General features: G+C 36.2%; 2 protein-coding genes across 4 annotated transcripts in view; one reads left to right on the top strand and one right to left on the bottom strand.

The window, feature by feature from the left end:
• Positions 1-19,309, bottom strand: part of LOC110465360 (protein OSCP1-like) — a 28,163-nt gene extending 8,854 nt beyond the window's left edge. Inside the window, exons 1-6 of one of the 3 annotated variants that reach the window (XM_021521122.1) lie at positions 19,288-19,309; positions 11,272-11,313; positions 8,972-9,126; positions 6,519-6,686; positions 3,821-3,901; positions 3,380-3,483 (exon numbers count right to left, since the gene is read on the bottom strand). In XM_021521122.1, coding sequence (XP_021376797.1) covers positions 3,380-3,483; positions 3,821-3,901; positions 6,519-6,686; positions 8,972-9,103 — 485 coding nt within the window. In that variant the 5' untranslated portion in view covers positions 9,104-9,126; positions 11,272-11,313; positions 19,288-19,309. Of the gene's footprint in view, positions 1-3,379; positions 3,484-3,820; positions 3,902-6,518; positions 6,687-8,971; positions 9,127-11,271; positions 11,314-14,311; positions 14,519-19,287 lie in introns of those variants that run through there. The other 2 variants (XM_021521121.1, XM_021521123.1) reach the window with 2 other exon arrangements.
• The window catches only part of LOC110465361 (24-hydroxycholesterol 7-alpha-hydroxylase-like), an 18,879-nt gene continuing 12,996 nt past the window's right edge, over positions 14,518-20,400 (top strand). Inside the window, exons 1-2 of the mRNA XM_021521124.1 lie at positions 14,518-14,808; positions 19,244-19,379. Of these exons, the coding sequence (XP_021376799.1) occupies positions 14,593-14,808; positions 19,244-19,379 (352 nt within the window). The 5' untranslated portion in view covers positions 14,518-14,592. The remainder of the gene's footprint in view (positions 14,809-19,243; positions 19,380-20,400) is intronic.

Genomic DNA, 20,400 nt, shown 5'->3' with positions numbered 1-20,400 from the left:
GATATATCCATCAAATACCATTTACCACTAAAATGAACACTGGTGGATCAGAAAGGGCAATAAATTGTATTTTTGTAAGTGCTTCCTGCTCTATTTTTTGCAATTAAGGGACCTTGACCTTAGAAACTTTAATAACACAATGTTTATTTGCAATAGATATATTAATGCTTTTGAGTTTCTACATACCTGGTATTCACCATTCTCGGTTTGAATATGGTAAGTGGTACAAGATGATCTATAACACCACTGGCTATATTAGTATATTTCATACAATATATCAACAGCATTTAGAGAAAAGTGTGATACAATGATATTTTTTTAGTGTAATTTTGATATTTCATTTCTGATTTCATATACTTTATAAATATATTATATTGCAAGATTTTGAATGATAGTTCTGTTCCTTGATGAGTTAAGTTTCATATGATAGACATGTAGTATAAAGGACCCTACTAGTAAATTTCTCCCCCATGACCCCCATACCATGGTTACTGCGCTCAATCCCTTTGTCTGTTTTTTTAAACTCAATGACTGAATAAATGTTCGATACCAATGAGTATTGCACTAAACAAATGACATTAATAGTACATTAAGTAGGTTGTCAATTATAATTAGATAATCACATCAAAGAGTCTCAAAAACTCTTTGAAAATAGACTGAAATAACACAACATTAACTCTCTTTGTATCAATTGACACAATATAGCAGTATGTATGAACAGTTTTAAATGACATCAACAAATTATATTAGAATTACTCCAACCCTTCAAGAGGAATCTGAGCCGAATTGTTTTTTACATACTGATCAAGTCTTTAACTCTTTGGAAAGGGATTGAAACAGCATGGCATAAATTACACATGCACAGGTTTAACATCCTAGAAATTCCAGGGGTTATGTGCTATCTAACATTATCTTCAACCTGGCATTTATGTCATGATAAAATTAAAGGATATAAGAGGCCCAATGGGCCTGCATCGCTCATGCACCTAGTATTAATATCATACTTGTAACATTAAAGTGGACTAAAGTAAAGCTAAAGGCAAAATATCAGTGTCTTGACTCAAAGTCATTCAAAAGAACCTGTTAAAAGATTTAAACACATTTGACCCCTGTGACCTTAATGTCAATTAAACAAGGAAATTAAGTTGAACAAACTTTATAGCCCTTCATCCTAGAATACAACTTGCCAAATATCACCACCCTAGACCTTTTGTTTATTGAGAAGATGACTTTAAAAGGTTTATACACAATCTACCCCTATGACTTTCAAGGTCATTCACAAAAACAAACTTTATAGCTTTTCATCTGAGCATGCTACTGGTCACATATCACCACCCAGTGTATTTTGGTTATTCAGAAGAAGTCATTGAAGTTTTTAACATATTTGACCCTTATGACCTTGAATATGATTCAAGGCCATTCTTTTTAACAAATTTTTCAAACCTTTTATCAGAAAACTTTAAAGACTTTGACATATTTGACCCCTGTGAACTTGAATATGGGCAAAGGTAATTTGTTTGAACAAACTTGTAGGTTAACGTTTATGATGTTTGCAAACTTTCACTGAAATCTCTTTAATGCTTTAAAAGTACTTATTAGACTGAACAAGTTTTTGTTACTGGCCAAGTAAACCAAGGGATATCATATGCCCCATATATATTATGTACTAAATATTATTTCAAATATGTTCAGCTTTTTTTAAGGGGTAGTATATCAATGTTTAATAGGGTGAATCAGATGACATAGAGATACCTATCTCGTATTGTTTTTATTGATTCAGATTACATAGAGAAACCTATCTTGTATTGTTTTTATTGATTCAGATTACAAAGGGAAACCTATTACCCATTAGATGCTGTAGTACTGTAAGTTATAAATGTATGCGACTATATGATGTCAGCACATTCCAGATGATTCCTGTGTTGACGGCAAGAGGAGATAAAAGTACACACCTAAACAAATCCCTATGGACTTTGAATTAACCCGGTTTCCATCAATGATGAAGAGTCTCTTTATGCCATTGTTCACTTGGTGAGGCCGGGTAGAGATCAATAATACAATCAGTACATTGTAGGTGTAACAGGCTAGATCAGGATGTGACGGTGTAACAGGCTAGATCAAGACCTGACGGGCTATCTCTACTTAATGGATCATGTCCCCATGAAGCATCTTACAACAATACAGCTATTAACAAGAGTTTGTATTGGAAAAGTCAATTAAGCCATGTTACTTGAGACTGCTTTAAATATCATGAGCTGTAGGAGAACAGCATAGCTCGTCTATTAAAATGATTTTTTGTAAAAAGTGCTAATAGTAACTGGGCCATTACAGGATGTCCCAAATATGTCCAATTTGTTGCTAAGGAACCTCAAAGCAATTGCTGTAACCAATTTACAATGTAAAATTAATTGAAAGTTGAGTTAAACACCAAAACACAGCTTGCCCAAAAACTTTAACCAAGTGGGAAGCCGTGGGATAGACAAGCTAAAAAGGTCACAGATGATTTGTGGATTTAAAAGTCTGGTGGACATTGATCAGGTCTCTACAGCAACACACTTTATCCTCATACAAAGGTGATTACAATTGACATGAAGAAACAAGAGCTTAACCAGTGTCCGTCATCGCATTTCTCTTCTTGAAACAAGATGTAAAAAGATTTATTAATCAGAGTTTAGTGAGCTGATTAATCATACAAAGATTTTGCTCAATCTTAACCAGTGTTTGTAAGATATGGATGCTGAGGAAAAAGTTAATGGGGAGAGTCTGTACCAGAAGGCATTTTCTGATAGGGTTAAAATAGCAAAATAAACCAAAACACTAAATACAGGATCAGGCTTTTACCTAATGTATGGAGCTTTAATGGTATTCAAATACATGCAAAATAAGGATAATAATATACCAATTTCAGGTTTAGGTCATTTAGTATTACAGTAAGTATACCACATGTGCAGTAATCTTTTTCAGATCTATAAACACATAATTATCTGAGATTTGATTAAGATTAATGCATTGCTTAATTCTGAAAGATTTTATTATGACAGACAAATAGACATTGGTAAAATTCATGACTTATGTAAACCTTAGTAGCTAAACCCAAACATTCCAACAAAACCTCTTCTTTTGGGAAAATCTTCACCATTTTGAGATTGACTCATAAACAGGAGTGCATATTGGCTAATTGTTGTTTGATTTCAGGCCATCTTGTTTAATCAAACAACTGATTGAATATAATACCTCAGAAATCATCAACACTAACTTTAATAAACAGACAATTATTGATCTTGTTCATATATGATGTGTAAATATAAATCATATGATTTAGTTCATCACTTTCAAAGCTCATGTCTGTAAGTTTCCCCGACTACCAGTTTAAACTTACCTTATAGTCCCTGGTGACTCTGTTTTCCATGGTAATGTGCCACTGTCTGGTAACACAAACCTGCCATTACTGCTCTGTACTTTGTCTTTTAAGAATATAGATACCTGTTCAGAAGATAAATCTACAGTAACACTCTGAATATGGCTGATCTCATTTAAACTTTATGCACAATGTTTATGTGAAATTAATTCAGCAATTTGGTAATCTGCCAATGGACTTGTCTGCTGTAAGAATGCATGAAGATTTAGTCAGGAAACTTATTTTGACATTGTATACAAAGTGCTGCAGTTAAATTCTGATAATCTGTCTAACTATCAAATATACAATGTACTTTGCAGATATTTAAGAACCCTATTTACAATCTCTACATCAAACTTTTGATTACTTCATCTGTACAAAATGCCAAAATCTTTTATCAAAAAATATATTTAAGACACTCACCCTAATATGCATGTCTTGAAAGAAGTTTAATAGTGTTTGTCGTATAAGCTGGAACTCTCCTAGTGACAAAGATCCAAACGTCTGTAAAACAAGATATTAGATGGCTTATATATCTCAAAGTAAAGCCAACCATAGCAAAAATACAGCAAGTTNTTACAAAAAAAAAATAAAATACAGCAAGTTTACTTTAGATATAGTGAGACACCAACTTAAAACTCAATACCTGGTGTAAAAGATGTGGATAAATTAGGTTGCCTTACAAGCGTCAGCTGTAGGGAATTTCCCTTTAGCTCAGCGGTAGAGCATCGGGATGGAGAGCCAAGGGTCGCAGGTTCGAACCCCAGCGACGGCACTTATAATATTTATCACTATTCCTCGTCCTATTACAAACTGGTGCCGTAGACCCTCCCCGTTCAAGGTAGGAGACCCTTGGCGGGGAGTCAAAGAACCTAGGTTGATATTTGAAAAAGAATTCCACCAAAGTGGATGTGTCGCCTGCGCAGGTAGCTGGGAGATTGTGCTAAGCACTGCATGAACTTTGAGTTTGATCAGCCCAAGGAAACTCAAGTTATCGCACGAAAACCTCTGTGCGGCCGCCGCCACCGACATAGCTTTACCTATGTGTCACCAGCTTTTCGCAGGCGACACAAAAAAGGGGGTAATAGTGTAAAAGATGAGGATAAATTAGGTTGCCTTACAAGCGTCAGCTGTAGGGAATTTCCCTCTAGCTCAGCGGTAGAGCATCGGGCTGGAGAGCCAAGGGTCGCGGGTTCGAGCCCCGGCACTATCTTTATCACTTTTCCACGCCCTATTACACCTGGTAACACTCCAGTGTTCTGACACAGTCTAAAGTTTACTAACACAGTCTTAGCTTACTTGCATACTAGTCTAAATTAATCTGTCCAATTCATTATTCTAATGTATTGAGCTTATGTTTCACATTCATTCTCATGGGTAAGTTCTAAAGAATAACCTTTGACCTTCACAGTAATTGTTATCGTTGAGAATCAAATATCAAGCACACATATAAAATGAGTTTGAAGATTTGAACTCACCATTTTGTATCTTAGCTCACAATCTATATTTATATATACAATGTATAACCTTAGCTCACCATCCATATATGTACCTTAGCTCACCATCTATACATATACCTGAGCTCACCATCCATATATGTACCTTAGTTTACCATCGATACATGTACCTTAGCTCACCATCTATACATGTACCTTAACTCACCATCTATACATGTACCTTAGCTCAGCATCTATGATGTATGTACCTTAGCTCACCATCTATACATGTTACGTAGCTCACCATCTATACATGTTACTTAGCTCACCATCTATATATGTACCTTAGCTCACTATCTATACATGTACCTTAGCTCACCATCCATATATGTATCTTAGCTCACAATCTATACATGTACCTTAGCTCACCATCTATACATGTACCTTAGCTCACCATCTATGACGTATGTACGTTATCTCACCATATCTACATGTACCTTAGCTCACCATCTATACATGTACCTTAGCTTACCATCTATGACGTAGTGTGGAATTCAGGGAGGAGTATCCTCACATGAGGTGGGTAGTGTGGAATTCTGGGAGGAGTATCCTCACATTAGAGGTATGTAGTGTGGAATTCTGGGTGGAGTATCCTCACATGAGGTGGGTAGTGTGGAATTCTGGGTGGAGTATCCTCACATGAGGTATGTAGTGTGAAATTCTGGGAGGAGTATTTTCACATTAGAGGTAGAAAATGTGGAATTCTGGGTGGAGTATCCTCACATGAGGTATGTAGTGTGGAATTCTGAGAGGAGTATCTTCATATTAGAGGTACGAAGTGTGGAATTCTTGGAGGAGTATCTTCACATTAGAGGTACGAGGTGTGGAATTCTGGGAGGAGTATCTTCACATTAGAGGTACGAGGTATGGAATTCTGGGAGGAGTATCTTCACATTACAGGTACGAAGTGTGGAATTCTGGGAGAAATATCCTCACACATGTATATAGAGTTGATTTTTTGGAGGTGTATCTTTACATAAGGTATGCAGTGGGAAATCTTGGTGGATTATCCTAACATGAGATTTGTAGTGTGGAATTCTGGGAGGAGTATCCTCACCCCAGGTAAGTAGTGTGGAATTCTGGGTGGAGTACGTATCCTCATACGAGGTATGTATTGTGGAATTCAGGTTGGAATATGGGGCAAGTAGAGTTTAGGAAGGGTTGGGGCATGATTCAATTTTACAGAATAATAAACTGATATTGGATCGGTGTCATGCCACAATAAAACACTGACCAGATAGGTAGGTAGACTGAGATTATGTGTTCATGAGGTATATATAGGAGGTGAGGTGGTTTCAAAGTAGGAATTGGTAATAAGTATGTTCTGGTATTGTAACCTGACAAAGAAAAGCTGATAGACACTGTTCACCCATTGTAAGGGGGAATGGATTGATAACCGTAGAATAGGATTAAGGTATTTCAAGGGTCTGTTGATACTTATATATGGAGAGTATTTCAACAGGGGTTACATTGGTTAGCTGGGGTAGGGTGGGCGGGGTTTGAGTGAGGTTTGATTTAGGATGCTCAAAAATTGTGGGTTTGGATAGGGGAAGCCTGAATGGTGTGGAAGTATCGGTATATGTAAGTGAGGTGTTGGGGTGTATAGGGGTTTAGGTATAACCTACCTCAATGAGTAGCCGGTAGACATGGTCCACTTGTTGTTGTACCTGAGGAGCACCATCCAGTAGGCTCTTTATGGCATCTATGTGGTTAAGTGTGGTGAGAATTATGTCTTTGGGGCGCAGACTCAGTGACACTTGGAACTTGAATGCCATCGTCATCAAGTCATACAGCTGAAAAAATGTATGATATGAAGATACAGAAAATTTTACAATACTTTATTACAATCTCTTTGAGTATTTTCATACAAAAATAATGACGTTAAACTGATGACTAATTAACTAACGGTATTATAATTGAATTGCAATTTGTTGAGATGTCTAAGAGCTAACTGCAACTTGATATGTACCAGGAACGATGGCATTGGATTAATGCAAAATACTGACAATGCAATTCTTTCTTTGAAAAATACTACTTTTTGAACCATACCATAAAGCTAGAAAATATTGTATTTTCAGTAGTGAAAAAGAGAATACAAATTATTCAATACCAAACAATACAGTTTGAAAAGCCAAAGTGTGATTATATAAATACACAAAAACAACAAACTTTTAGACTTATTTCACATATTTTATATGAAATAAGAACTTCTTTGTGAAAAGCTAGCACTTTTTTTGCATTTTGCATTTAATATCCTCCAACTATTCACAATGTGATAGTATTTTTGTTGTAAATTAATTAATGCTACTTATATATACATGTATGTTTCATTTTTTTGCATTCATTTAGTACTGATACAGGGAGAAAAGAACAAAAAAATCCCAAAACAGAAAAAAAAAATCCATTGCAAAAAGTACACTGTATTTTAATAAGATGCAGTATCAATAAAATTGATCAATCTGCGTTCATGCTGTATTATGTGGTGATGGATGTACAGTTAATGCTTGAAGTAACTTTATATTGCTAAAGCACATGAAACCTGTCAACAGTGTTTACTTTAATCTCTAATACCTGCTAACATGATGTGCAGTTCAACAAGCCATCACTCATGAGATTACAAGCAATCACTGTATCAATCCAATATTTGACTGGTTTGAGTCCCCTGGTGAAGAGGAGATGTGCATGCAGCCGCTCATATTGTTGATAGTACATGTACATATTGATCATATCTCCCATAAGGCTGTGTAAATCTGGTGTTAAACATCTCATACATAATGGTTATTTCGCAAAAAGAACATTCTACAGTATCATATTCTAACATCATATTTCTGATTATCATTTCCAGGCTGAGCGATGATGCAATACAACTTTTATTAATTTTCTGCATTCTATTTGAATATTTTTACAACACACATGTACTGCTGATGAATGAACCTGCCCAGACAAAACTGATGAAATGAAATTGCAATGGGTCTCCTAAGTGTCTAATTAGGTGACCTTAAAATGGACATGAGGGAAATTGTCATTTTATTGTCCCTGAAGTCTAAACTATTTCCCATAGGCTAAAGGCAGAAAATTCAACAAGCCTCAGGTTCTGACTGGCCATTGATTAACAAGTTCTAGCTACCTCTCTCCTAATTAATTCGGTTCACATGGCGTGATGATATTGATGTGGGCGGGCAATAAGTAAATTAAATGTTTTGATTGCTTATGGATTTAGATTTATGGAATTTATGAAAATAGCATTTAGTGTTGCAATGCTCTAATATATATATGGATAAATAAGCAAGTGTATAACAAGTTACATATAGATCACAGTACATTCATAACAATCATTGCATGTGTATGGTGCATTAAAACAGATAAAATAATTTTCTAAATACCAGAAATATTCGTGTTAAAAAAACAATCTTTACCGCGATCATCATATCGTCCAAACACATATAAGTTGATTCTGATCATGCTTAATATATATATATGTTTCTTAAGAATTTTCCAAATGTTATCAACATATACACCATTAACTAATGGTGGGTCTACACCACAGATATCTGGAGAAGAATCTGTCAAATATTACAAAACAGTATCCTAAAATATATATATTTATGTTATTGTGGTAGGTAAAGTGTTTTTTTCCATCATAACTTTGATTACACCTGATAAAAAGTGCTTATTGATAAATTGTTCCTCAACACACTGGTCAATGAGCCAATCGGAGTCCAGAAACAGTAACACATCATGACATGTACAATAACTTCTAATCTCTGAGTCAATCGGAGTCCAGAAACAGTAACACAATTACTACTAATCTCTGAGCCAATCAGAGTCTTGAGAAACAGTAACACAGTTACTTCTAATCTCTGAGTCCAGAAACAGTAACACAATTACTACTAATCTCCGAGTCAATCGTGGTCCAGAAACAGTAACACAATTACTACTAATCTCTGAGTCAATCAGAGTCCAGAAACAGTAAAAAGTTACTTCTAATCTCTGAGCAAATCGAAGTCCAGAAACAGTAACACAATTACTACTAATCTATCTTATAGCATCTTGCAGATCTTATCAAAGGTTTAACTACCTTGTCCATGCTTGCAGCGTTTAGCCTCATGATGGATGCATGGGCCAATCGGTCAAACACTGTCCTCATGGCCTTCTTAGAATACAGTGGCTGAGGCTTAAACAGTTCCTCCATGAACCTCTTGTGGTACATTGTTGCAATGATGTCATGTAAAACTGGAACGGTAAAATAAAGTGTATTATTTACTTATTACAGACTTAAAGTAACATACGCTGCTTAACTATTGCAGAAAAAAGCTGTAAAAAGACATGAATGAAAGGTGGTTATAGAGCATACATCATACATTTAGATTCAATAATCTATCATGTAAAATTTACACAGATCAGTTCTGGAGTCATCTACCCGGTATGCTACTTTTTGAACGTTATACACTACTTGAGACTCAAGCAGATATGTATTCAAATTCTTGGCTTGGAATAACATTTAAAACAAAATAACCTATAATTTTTTCAGCTTGAAACATGTTTAAACAGTATCTTAATGCTTACTAAATATTAGAGATCAATAGGGCTTGTAGAATCACTGGAAACAGAAACAGTAAATTGTAGAAATGTGTCTGTCATTAAATCTAACAAAACTGATAGCCATTCACCCAGGTAAATCAACTTCATAGCCCTATAAGCAAAATATCATGATCCTACATGTAGGACTTGTGGTTCTAATGAAGAAGTTGGTAAAGGATAAAGGATAAAGTTGGAAACAGATGACCTACAAACAGATGAAATGAGGTACATGTAAGAAGAAAACACAATTATTTTCAATATCCTTATCCTCCGCTTTTAAGTATCAAGGGTTAGAAATACTGCCCTCCCTGTACATGTTTATATAATGCTGGCAGTCTGCCATATCAATTAAACATGATTTACTACTTAATTCTATTTGACTGAAAACAATGGTTTATAACTTAGAATAAACCACCTTCTCCCAATGACTGTTCACACTCTGTCCCCCAACGGCTCAGGCAGTAATGCTGTGTACTACATGTATGTGCTACACCAAGATCATGATCAATACATCCCGCCTTGTCCCTTTATCTATCCTCTTTATGCTTGAATTGCATCTCAGCTTATGTGATCTAACTAATGGAGTATATAGGAAATGAGACCATAGTACAAGGTAGACCATGTTTAACAACCATCACATTTACACAATACAAAGGACAAATAAAGAACATATCATATAAAACATCTGCAACACCTATAATCCATCACATTTACACAATACAAAGGACAAATAAAGAACATCATATAAAACATCTGCAACACCTAATCACATACTTAAGTGGTTACATCTCCATATACCTGTACAAACATAATTTATTCTTCTTGTTTTAATTACATTTAGAAGAGACACATACTTCATTATTCTTGTGTTTTATTACACTTAGAAGAGACAGACTCCCTGAATTACAGATTTATCATTATCAAAATTTAGGTGCAATTTGAATCAAGGAAAACTAGACATATATTCATGGGTGTACATACATAATGTACCCTTGTAAAATGCTCTTACTGAAGGTGTCAGCTTTTGCAATTTTTTTCTCTTTTTCCTTTTTTAGATTTAATGTCGAAACTTGAAATTAATATAGCTTTGAACTATGATAGCCTAGTTAAACAGCAGGAAATGTTTTTATGATAATGAAGATTATTATTTTTTCATAATATTCCCAACACATGATTGGCCAGGAGTGCATCACGTGTCCACCGATAAAAACCGCTATTGACTTAGAGCGTGTGATTTTTGGTGAAGGACTGGGTGTTTCTAAAAATAGAATTATGATGCGACTCCAAAGAATGCATCATCCCGCTTTCGAAGCGTTCTCGGTCAATATATCTTTTCGCGGGCCGATAAATCCAGGTATCTACCTTTGCCAAAGGCTATAATTGAATAACATAATTATGTACAACAAACTATCTGCAATCAAATGACATAATCTATGATTATTTTTCACAATCAATTTATCTTTATTTATTTTTTACTGTAAGGATCGACATATATATATATAACATTGAAACTGTGTTTGGAGTAGGAATCGAACCTTTACTATGAACTGCTATATGTGAAGGTTATTAAGAGGTATTTTAAAGATACACAGTTGTTTCCATAAGTACCATCAAGGAAAGAAAATTCTGAGGATAAGCACCAAAATGATCAATGGTTTGCAATTTACCATTGATCAGCCAATGCAATGGTCAAGCTAACGTTTCAGTCAATCAAAATTTCACTGTGGTCTATTTGATAAAACTAGGAGGAAATGTAGCTGTGACTTTGTGTATTTGGTACTGAATACCTGTACATACCAAGTGCTGGTAGCAGCTACTCCACCTACAGGGGTATCAGTCCTGTATCCATGTATAAAAAATGATAACAGTATGGCCCTATATAGCTAGTACATGCAGTTGAGCTTACAACTCAAGATGGCATTTTTATCAAAACACAATTGTATTATCCTTAGGACCTATTCTCTGAAATTTGATATATATAATGTATGTATGCTTAACAAAATATACATGTTCAATTGTTAATAGTGATATAATTTTTGCAGAAATCAACAAACTGTTTAAATAATGACAGCAATGTAAAATCATGCTCAATTTTAAGACCAATAAATTTATTATACCTTGTAACTGTAAAAGATTTCCTGGTAGCACTTATAATCACTCTCAGACTCTATTGTAAATATCAAAAGATTAATATTTCTTTCCTCGTTCTAATTAAGTACTATAAACAGTTAACTTATGGATTAAGAAACATTGAAGAATGAAACAAGTCATGATATATATCTGATATAATATATGTTAAAGATTTGATTGTGTGACTGACCTCAAAATTATATCAGTTAAATTTATTTCACAATACAAAAGTACAGTTCCAAGCAACAGTGCAATTTTAAATTTGTTACACATGGGAATATGACACAAATCTGTAAAAAGAAATGGAGTCTCTTGAGATTTTTAACTTATTTTGATACAAAAATTTGATGTATTTTACTTTAAATGTTGACTGTGTAATAATACATCCACTAAATCATCAAAAATCTCTGACATGATTTCAAACTCAAAAGTATGTAAGTCTGAAGAAAAGGTATGCATGAAACTGCCATATCATGATCACCATACATTTCAACTATTCCTCTGTGAGAGGTATGTCCATCAAGCATTACCTTAAATCATCTATAATTTAATTACCCTTAGAGCCCTTGGACATTGGTTTATACACAGGATAATTAACCTATATGTATACTAATTATACAATGAGTATACAACATGTGTCACTGGTCACAGTATTTTAGTACATGTAGTTGCACAAGAACGCTGCAGTTCCTGGTATATTTTAATAAGGCTGTTGAAATACGAAGGGTCACATCAATATTTGGCCCTAACAGAATCTTCATTTAATATAATTATATAATTAGTACCCTTCTGCAATTATTGAATTAATAGCAAGCCTCTAAAATACTTGACCAAAAGCCACCACTTTGGAGATGGCAATGCAAATATAAGGAGACAGTACCCAAATTTGATCACTTTTTGCAAAAATACTTCTAAATAAATAAATGTGTCAACAAATCAGTTATAACAATGATGTAGTCTTAGAATAGATAGCCATGCACCATTTTTTGTCTACAAATGATAAGTTTTTAAGTTCAAATAGCACAAGAAAATGTCATTCAAACTCAAATGTCAGTGTTTTGATCACATATTCATTTGAAGCGTAAGATACTGCAAAATTCAAGCCTTGATCTGATTTGGATCCTAAAATTCTCAAAAACCGAAGGCGCTGATTGGTGACTTAAGAGCGTTCTATAAATAATTTAAGTGAGCCCCGGGTGCTAATTTCTTTTGTAAGAACACCCATCGATATTCTAACTTTGATACAATCATAAATGAATATAATTCCTCATCAGATTTTTCAATCATTTAATAAAATGATGGTTTGGTGATCCGATTTGGGTACTGTCACCTTTTTAATTGCTGACATCAGCGGTCCCGGTATAGAATAAGATATCTGTTCTTCTGACAAACAGGTGAGATAAACGTTAGAAACTAGCTTTTTACAGATTATTAGAGTTATCTTGCCAATATTCTTAAATGGGTTCATAATGAAATTAACAAACTAGTTCTCTTTATTTTGAAGCCATTTAATGTCAGGTTCAAATTTTAATAAGCAGATCAACATCAGGACTAAGTGTGGTCAAACTCAAACTTATACGGGACAGCCCCCTCCCCCCCACCAGAATTGTTTTTTGTTTAGGGACAGTTTAAAGCAGTCAGAAGAGGTAATGGAGGTTATATCTGGAGGCAGGTTATTCCAGTCTACTATGGCACGAGGGAAAAAGGATTGCTGTCGTAACTAGCCTGTGTTCTACATGAGAGTGTTTGATAGGAGTTCCGGTGTGCGTGTCTTGTGTGGCGGGATGGAGGTATGAGTTGGTCTCGAGTTATGTTGGCTTTGTCGTGTATACTTTTGTGTAGTGTTGTCAGTCACATGACTCTCCTTCTGTCTTCAAGTGATTGCCAGTTAGGATGTTGAAGCATGTCACCAACACTGGAGGTGTTTCTATATGTGTTGGTGACTAATCTGGCTGCTCTACGCTGCACCATTTCTATTTTGTTTATGTCTGTTTTAGTATAAGGGTCCCAAACTGAGCAGGCATATTCTAGGGATGGTCTGACAAGTGTTATATATGCCTGCTCCTTGACAGATGTAGAGTTTATCTTTAGATTTCGTCTGAGAAAGCCTATGGTGGAGATGGCTTTCCCACAGATGTTATTTATGTGACATTCCCACTTCAGATTTGACTGTATAGTGACACCTACATTTTTTGCTTTGTTTACGTGTTTTAGTTCCTTTCCGTGCAGCATGTATTTGTAATGTTGTGGTTGTTTGTTGTTGGTGATGGAAAGGACATTACATTTGTCAGGATGGAAGGACATTTCCCATGCTATCCCCCATAGAGCTAGTTTGTCTAAATGTTGTTGCAATAGCTATAGCTGGGCATCAGATGGTGATTTGATAGTAATTAGATAGACAATGGTGTCATCTGCAAATGCAGATGACACCATATATATATATAAGACTGTGCCAATTTTATCTGGTAAAACTTTAAAATCTTTTGAAATTTCAGTAACATAATGTCATAAGGACAACGATGATTTAGTATATTATAAATACTGTACGGATGTAATAGAGTAGCTCTTCACACCAGATGATACACATGTCATCAGTTTACCGTGTTAACAACAGCGCAACAGTAACGCCATAAAGCATATATACATGAATGGTCATTCAACTGCTCGGTTAGAAGGTTAGGCTAATGATCTAAGCTAAACAGTTTACCTTTCTTTGCTTTTTCATCCGCTATATTCTGAGCTCGCAGTCGCTGATCCAAAATGTAAATCATTTCACCGCCAAGGTTTATGAAAAGCAAAGGTAACGTTTTAAACGACATCTTGTTTTTAGGCTAGAACAAAACACTCTCTCCTGTGCACTCTAATGATCTGTCAGATCCCGTTTCGCCGAGGCATGTTATTAGAAGGTGAAGGTCATTGTTAGGTATTTGCGGAACACCTTGAGATCTTTCCTTCGCATGTGCATGTGTGCGAGTATATACGAACGTCATGGATGCTCAAAGTCTGGTTTCATTTTCACCGCCTAGCAGTATGTTGTTACTTACCGGTATTATTGTGATTTTGATATACTCAATATACAGAATTGCCAAACCACGATATCAAAAAAACTTCCCACCTCTAAGACAAGGCTTGGTACCATGGCTTGGATGTGCTTTGGAATTTGGCGTTGAACCACTTGCTTTTATTGATAAAATGAGACAACAGGTGAGTAAACATATCTTTACTACAGTATATGTTATAGTAGGCTTTAAAGTTCTACTGGATCTGCACACTTAATGCTCTAAGCATATCTCTTCTTATGTATTGGGACAAAAAATACCGGACGGCTTATGTATGACCGTGGTTCACACCTGGAACCTCCCCTCAACCACCCCCCCCCCCCCCCCCCCAAGGCATTTGTTTCTGTCAATAAAAATAGTCATGAGAAAAAAAATCACATCCAACTCATAAAATATACCATTAAAAATACATTAAAAATTGGTACATGTACATTATATGAGTAGGGTGTGATTTTTTTTCTCATGACTTTTTATTGACAGAAACAAATGCCTGTGAACCCCCGGGGGGGTCAGGGTTTGCTTTTCTGACGTTTTATCAACTTTTTTTTTATATTAATCGACGACAGACCGATATAAAAAAATCGATAAAACATCAGAATAATTCGAACTAGGTTTTTGCCAGCTATTTTGGGAAAGGGCCCCTGAGCAGGAATTGGGAAAATATCATCGGTATTTGGCAAAAATTGGAAAATATCATCAGTGTTCCCACATGCACAGGTACAGGTTCGAGAAAGTTATAGGAATAAATATAAACACATCAGTTTTCAGTGTTTTTGTTTCTTCAATTTCAAATTTCTGTTATTCATGTATTTTGAGTGCTCTTTCAAGGACGATAATACTTTGAACGTTGCACATATAACGACTGGAAACTTGTATAAACATACTTTTTTTTATCTAATTGGGAAAAGAGACTGAAATTGGATAAAAAATGCAGGGTCATTTTTCAATTAGGAATGGATCCCCGTACCGGACCCTATAAATACCTGGCAAAACCCCTGGGGATATACATACTCTAAGTTTAATTATAGACAAATTGACGCTGTACTAATGAGCTACAAGTGTACATATCTGTTAGCCAACAATCCAGATAGTCAGTTCTGCTACAAGGAGACTAGTAGGACAAGGAATAGTGATAAAGATAGTGCTGTCACTGTGACTCAAACCCGCGACCCCTGGCTGCATGTCCAGCCCGAGGCTCTACCGCTGAGCTAAAGGGAATTTCTCTACAGCTGATGCTGTAGGCAACCTAATCAATGCACATCTTTTACACATGGCCAGACCTGGATTCAAACCCGACTGCCTACAAATTCTAGGCGGACGCTCTACCAATTAAGCTTACCCATGAGTTCAGTTCCACTACATAAGTACTCGCTTGATTATCACTGGCCAGGTATCTCAATTAGGTAGAGCATAGGTCGTAGATTTTGGAGGTCCTGGGTGAATTTTTCTCTTCAGTTTTGCATTCAAAAGTACAAAATGTAATGATAACCTGGATTACCTGAGAGATAAACATGGCAGTCAGGTCGACTTGCAAGAGGTTTACATCACAGTCTAATCACCTCACAAGAACATTACAGTCTAGTCACCTCATGAAAGGTTAACACCACAGTCTGGTCTCCTTACAAGAGGTTAAAATCACAGTCTGGTCACATCACAAGAGGTTAAAATCACAGTCTAGTCACCTCACAAGAGGTTAACGTCACAGTCTAGTCACCTCACAAGAGGTTAACACCACAGTCTAGTCACCTCACAAGAGGTTAACACCACAGTCTAGTCACCTCACAAGAGGTTAACATTATAGTCTAGTCTCTTCACAAGAGGTTAATGTCACAGTCTAGTGACCTCACAAGAGGTCAACATCACATTCTAGTTACCTCACAAGAGGTTAATGTCACAGTCTTGTCACCTCACAAGAGGTTAACATCACAGTCTAGTCACTTCACAAGAGGTTAACATCACACACAGGTCACCTCACAAGAGGTAAACATCACAGTCTAGTCACCTCACAAGAGGTAAACATTACAGTCTAGTCACCTCACAAGAGGTCAACATCACAGTCTAGTCACCTCACAAGAGGTTAACGTCACAGTCTAGTCACCTCACAAGAGGTTAACGTCACAGTCTAGTCACCTCACAAGAGGTTAACGTCACAGTCTAGTCACCTCACAAGAGGTTAACGTCACAGTCTAGTCACCTCACAAGAGGTTAACGTCACAGTCTAGTCACCTCACAAGAGGTTAACATCGCACACAGGTCACCTCACAAGAGGTTAACATCACAGTCTAGTCAACTCACAAAAGGTTAACATTACAGTCTAGTCTCTTCACAAGAGGTTAACATTACAGTCTAGTCACTTCACAAGAGGTTAACATCACACACAGGTCACCCCACAAGAGGTAAACATCACAGTCTAGTCACCTCACAAGAGGTTAACACCACAGTCTAGTCACCTCACAAGAGGTTAACACCACAGTCTAGTCACCTCACAAGAGGTTAACATCGCACACAGGTCACCTCACAAGAGGTTAACATCACACACAGGTCACCTCACAAGAGGTAAACATCACAGTCTAGTCACCTCACAAGAGGTAAACATTACAGTCTAGTCACCTCACAAGAGGTTAATGTCACAGTCTTGTCACCTCACAAGAGGTTAACATCACAGTCTAGTCACCTTACAAAAGGTTAACATTACAGTCTAGTCTCTTCACAAAAGGTTAACATTACAGTCTAGTCTCTTCACAAAAGGTTAACATTACAGTCTAGTCTCTTCACAAGAGGTTAATGTCACAGTCTAGTCACCTCACAGGAGGTTAACATCACAGTCTAGTCACCTCACATGAGGTTAACATCACACACAGGTCACCTCACAAGAGGTTAACATCACAGTCTAGTCAACTCACAAAAGGTTAACATTACAGTCTAGTCTCTTCACAAAAGGTTAACATTACAGTCTAGTCTCTTCACAAAAGGTTAACATTACAGTCTAGTCTCTTCACAAAAGGTTAACATTACAGTCTAGTCTCTTCACAAAAGGTTAACATTACAGTCTAGTCTCTTCACAAGAGGTTAACATTACAGTCTAGTCTCTTCACAAGAGGTTAATGTCACAGTCTAGTGACCTCACAAGAGGTCAACATCACATTCTAGTTACCTCACAAGAGGTTAATGTCACAGTCTTGTCACCTCACAAGAGGTTAACATCACAGTCTAGTCACCTCACAAGCGGTTAACATCACACACAGGTCACCTCACAAGAGGTTAAAATCACAGTCTAGTCACCTCACAAGAGGTTAACATTATAGTCTAGTCTCTTCACAAGAGGTTAATGTCACAGTCTAGTGACCTCACAAGAGGTCAACATCACATTCTAGTTACCTCACAAGAGGTTAATGTCACAGTCTTGTCACCTCACAAGAGGTTAACATCACATTCGAGTCACCTCACAAGAGGTTAATGTCACAGTCTAGACACCTCACAAGAGGTTAACATCACAGTCTAGTCACTTCACAAGAGGTTAACATCACACACAGGTCACCTCACAAGAGGTAAACATCACAGTCTAGTCACCTCACAAGAGGTTAACATTACGGTCTAGTCTCTTCACAAGAGGTTAACATCACAGTCTAGTCACCTCACATGAGGTTAACATCACACACAGGTCACCTCACAAGAGGTTAACATCACACACAGGTCACCTCACAAGAGGTAAACATCACAGTCTAGTCACCTCACAAGAGGTAAACATTACAGTCTAGTCACCTCACAAGAGGTAAATGTCACAGTCTAGTCACCTCACAAGAGGTTAACATTACAGTCTAGTCACCTCACAAGAGGTCAACATCACATTCTAGTCACCTCACAAGAGGTTAATGTCACAGTCTTGTCACCTCACAAGAGGTTAACATCACATTCGAGTCACCTCACAAGAGGTTAATGTCACAGTCTAGTCACCTCACAGGAGGTTAACATCACAGTCTAGTCTCTTCACAAAAGGTTAACATTACAGTCTAGTCTCTTCACAAGAGGTTAACATTACAGTCTAGTCTCTTCACAAGAGGTTAACATTTCAGTCTAGTCACCTCACAAGAGGTTAACATTACAGTCTAGTCTCTTCACAAAAGGTTAACATTACAGTCTAGTCTCTTCACAAGAGGTTAACATTTCAGTCTAGTCACCTCACAAGAGGTTAACATCACATTCTAGTCACCTCACAAGAGGTTAATGTCACAGTCTAGTGACCTCACAAGAGGTCAACATCACATTCTAGTCACCTCAGTAATTGACATGTTTCACCTGTCTTGCTGTTTGTTATACATGGCTTTACAGGAGCTTTAGGAATTTAATTAATCAATTGAGAATTAATTGTTTGTTCCTTTGTCTACAATCCTGTTTCAAAAGTATTAAATTTTGTTTTGAAAAGGAACTCATGCAGTTTAATCCACAATTGAATGCAATAATTTGATGAACATCTTGACAAATTTAATAAAATAAAAACATTTTATTTCAGTTCCATTTTCCCCCTAACTAGGTATATACATGCATAATATGATGACTACATCAGTTGAATTTCTTTGTAGATGGGAGCCATTTATACCCTGTATGTGGCAGGCGAGCGCCTCACCTTTCTCACTGATGCTGACGATTTTCACCACTTTTTTCAATCTGCAAATGTTGATTTCCAGAAAGCGGTCCAAGATCCTGTGCAGAATATTGGTAAACTTTAAACTTAACATATCATTATTAGGATATAAGTTCATCTGAAATCAGAATACAGATTATTAGACAATATGAATATGGGTGTGCATTTTCTAATACATTTATTTACATTATAATATTAAAAAGTAAGAAGAACATGCAGTGATGGTAGATCAAAGATATCTGAACATGGGTTAGGACATATACAGTATAAGAACAGGAGGAATTTGTAAGTTATTTCCATTAAAATATTTTCATTGTCATATTTGACATCTCATTTACTAGGAACTCCAAAGAATCGTGCAAATGAATCGTCCAGAACAATTACACTTGCCAATGGAGATCACTCCAAGCTGGCTATAGTATAAAAGTAACACAATATATATCATATGTTTATAAGCTAGCTCGGTAGAATACTTTATTTATCCCTTTTCTAAAATATATCAAATGAGCACAATACATACTGAAATTATCAAACTTCATGAATTACCTGTTTTTTTTTATTTGAATGATCTGTAGATGTCCTTGTTGACCCATTCAACACATTTCTTTTACTTTAACTAGTGCAGGGATCACTATTTGTGTTCCTCCTAGGACTATATAACCTTACCAAGTTTACTTAAAGTATTTTCTGACAGTTCAGAATACTGATTTGTCCCATGTTACAGAATTTAGACAATTCATAATGTCAGGTATCTCCATATCGCCTGCTGACACTTGTAGGTTGATGGAGTTGCCTCCCTTGCAGTGGAACACACACACTAATGTACAATGTATACAGTTTTTCCAACATTGTATGTCTCAATGATTACTGACCATAAAAATGCATCAACTATGTTGCTTGCATACTGCAATCAATAAGTTATTAACCTCATCACCAACCATATAACTCTTGTGTTTGGTCACAATTTTGGATCAAACAAGTGTATAGGGGTTGTGTTCTATCAATAAAGTTCAAAGTAAATTCCATGTCAGTACTATTTGAACTTTCACATCACAGATAACTGTGAATGCTTTTTTTTGGGATGGGGGGGGTGGG

This window comes from Mizuhopecten yessoensis, unplaced genomic scaffold, assembly GCF_002113885.1.
Source record: "Mizuhopecten yessoensis strain PY_sf001 unplaced genomic scaffold, ASM211388v2 scaffold11073, whole genome shotgun sequence".
Classification (NCBI taxonomy): Eukaryota; Metazoa; Mollusca; class Bivalvia; order Pectinida; family Pectinidae; genus Mizuhopecten; species Mizuhopecten yessoensis.
The sequence above is the reverse complement of the archived record's forward strand: the minus strand, read 5'-3'. Positions and strand labels throughout refer to the sequence as shown.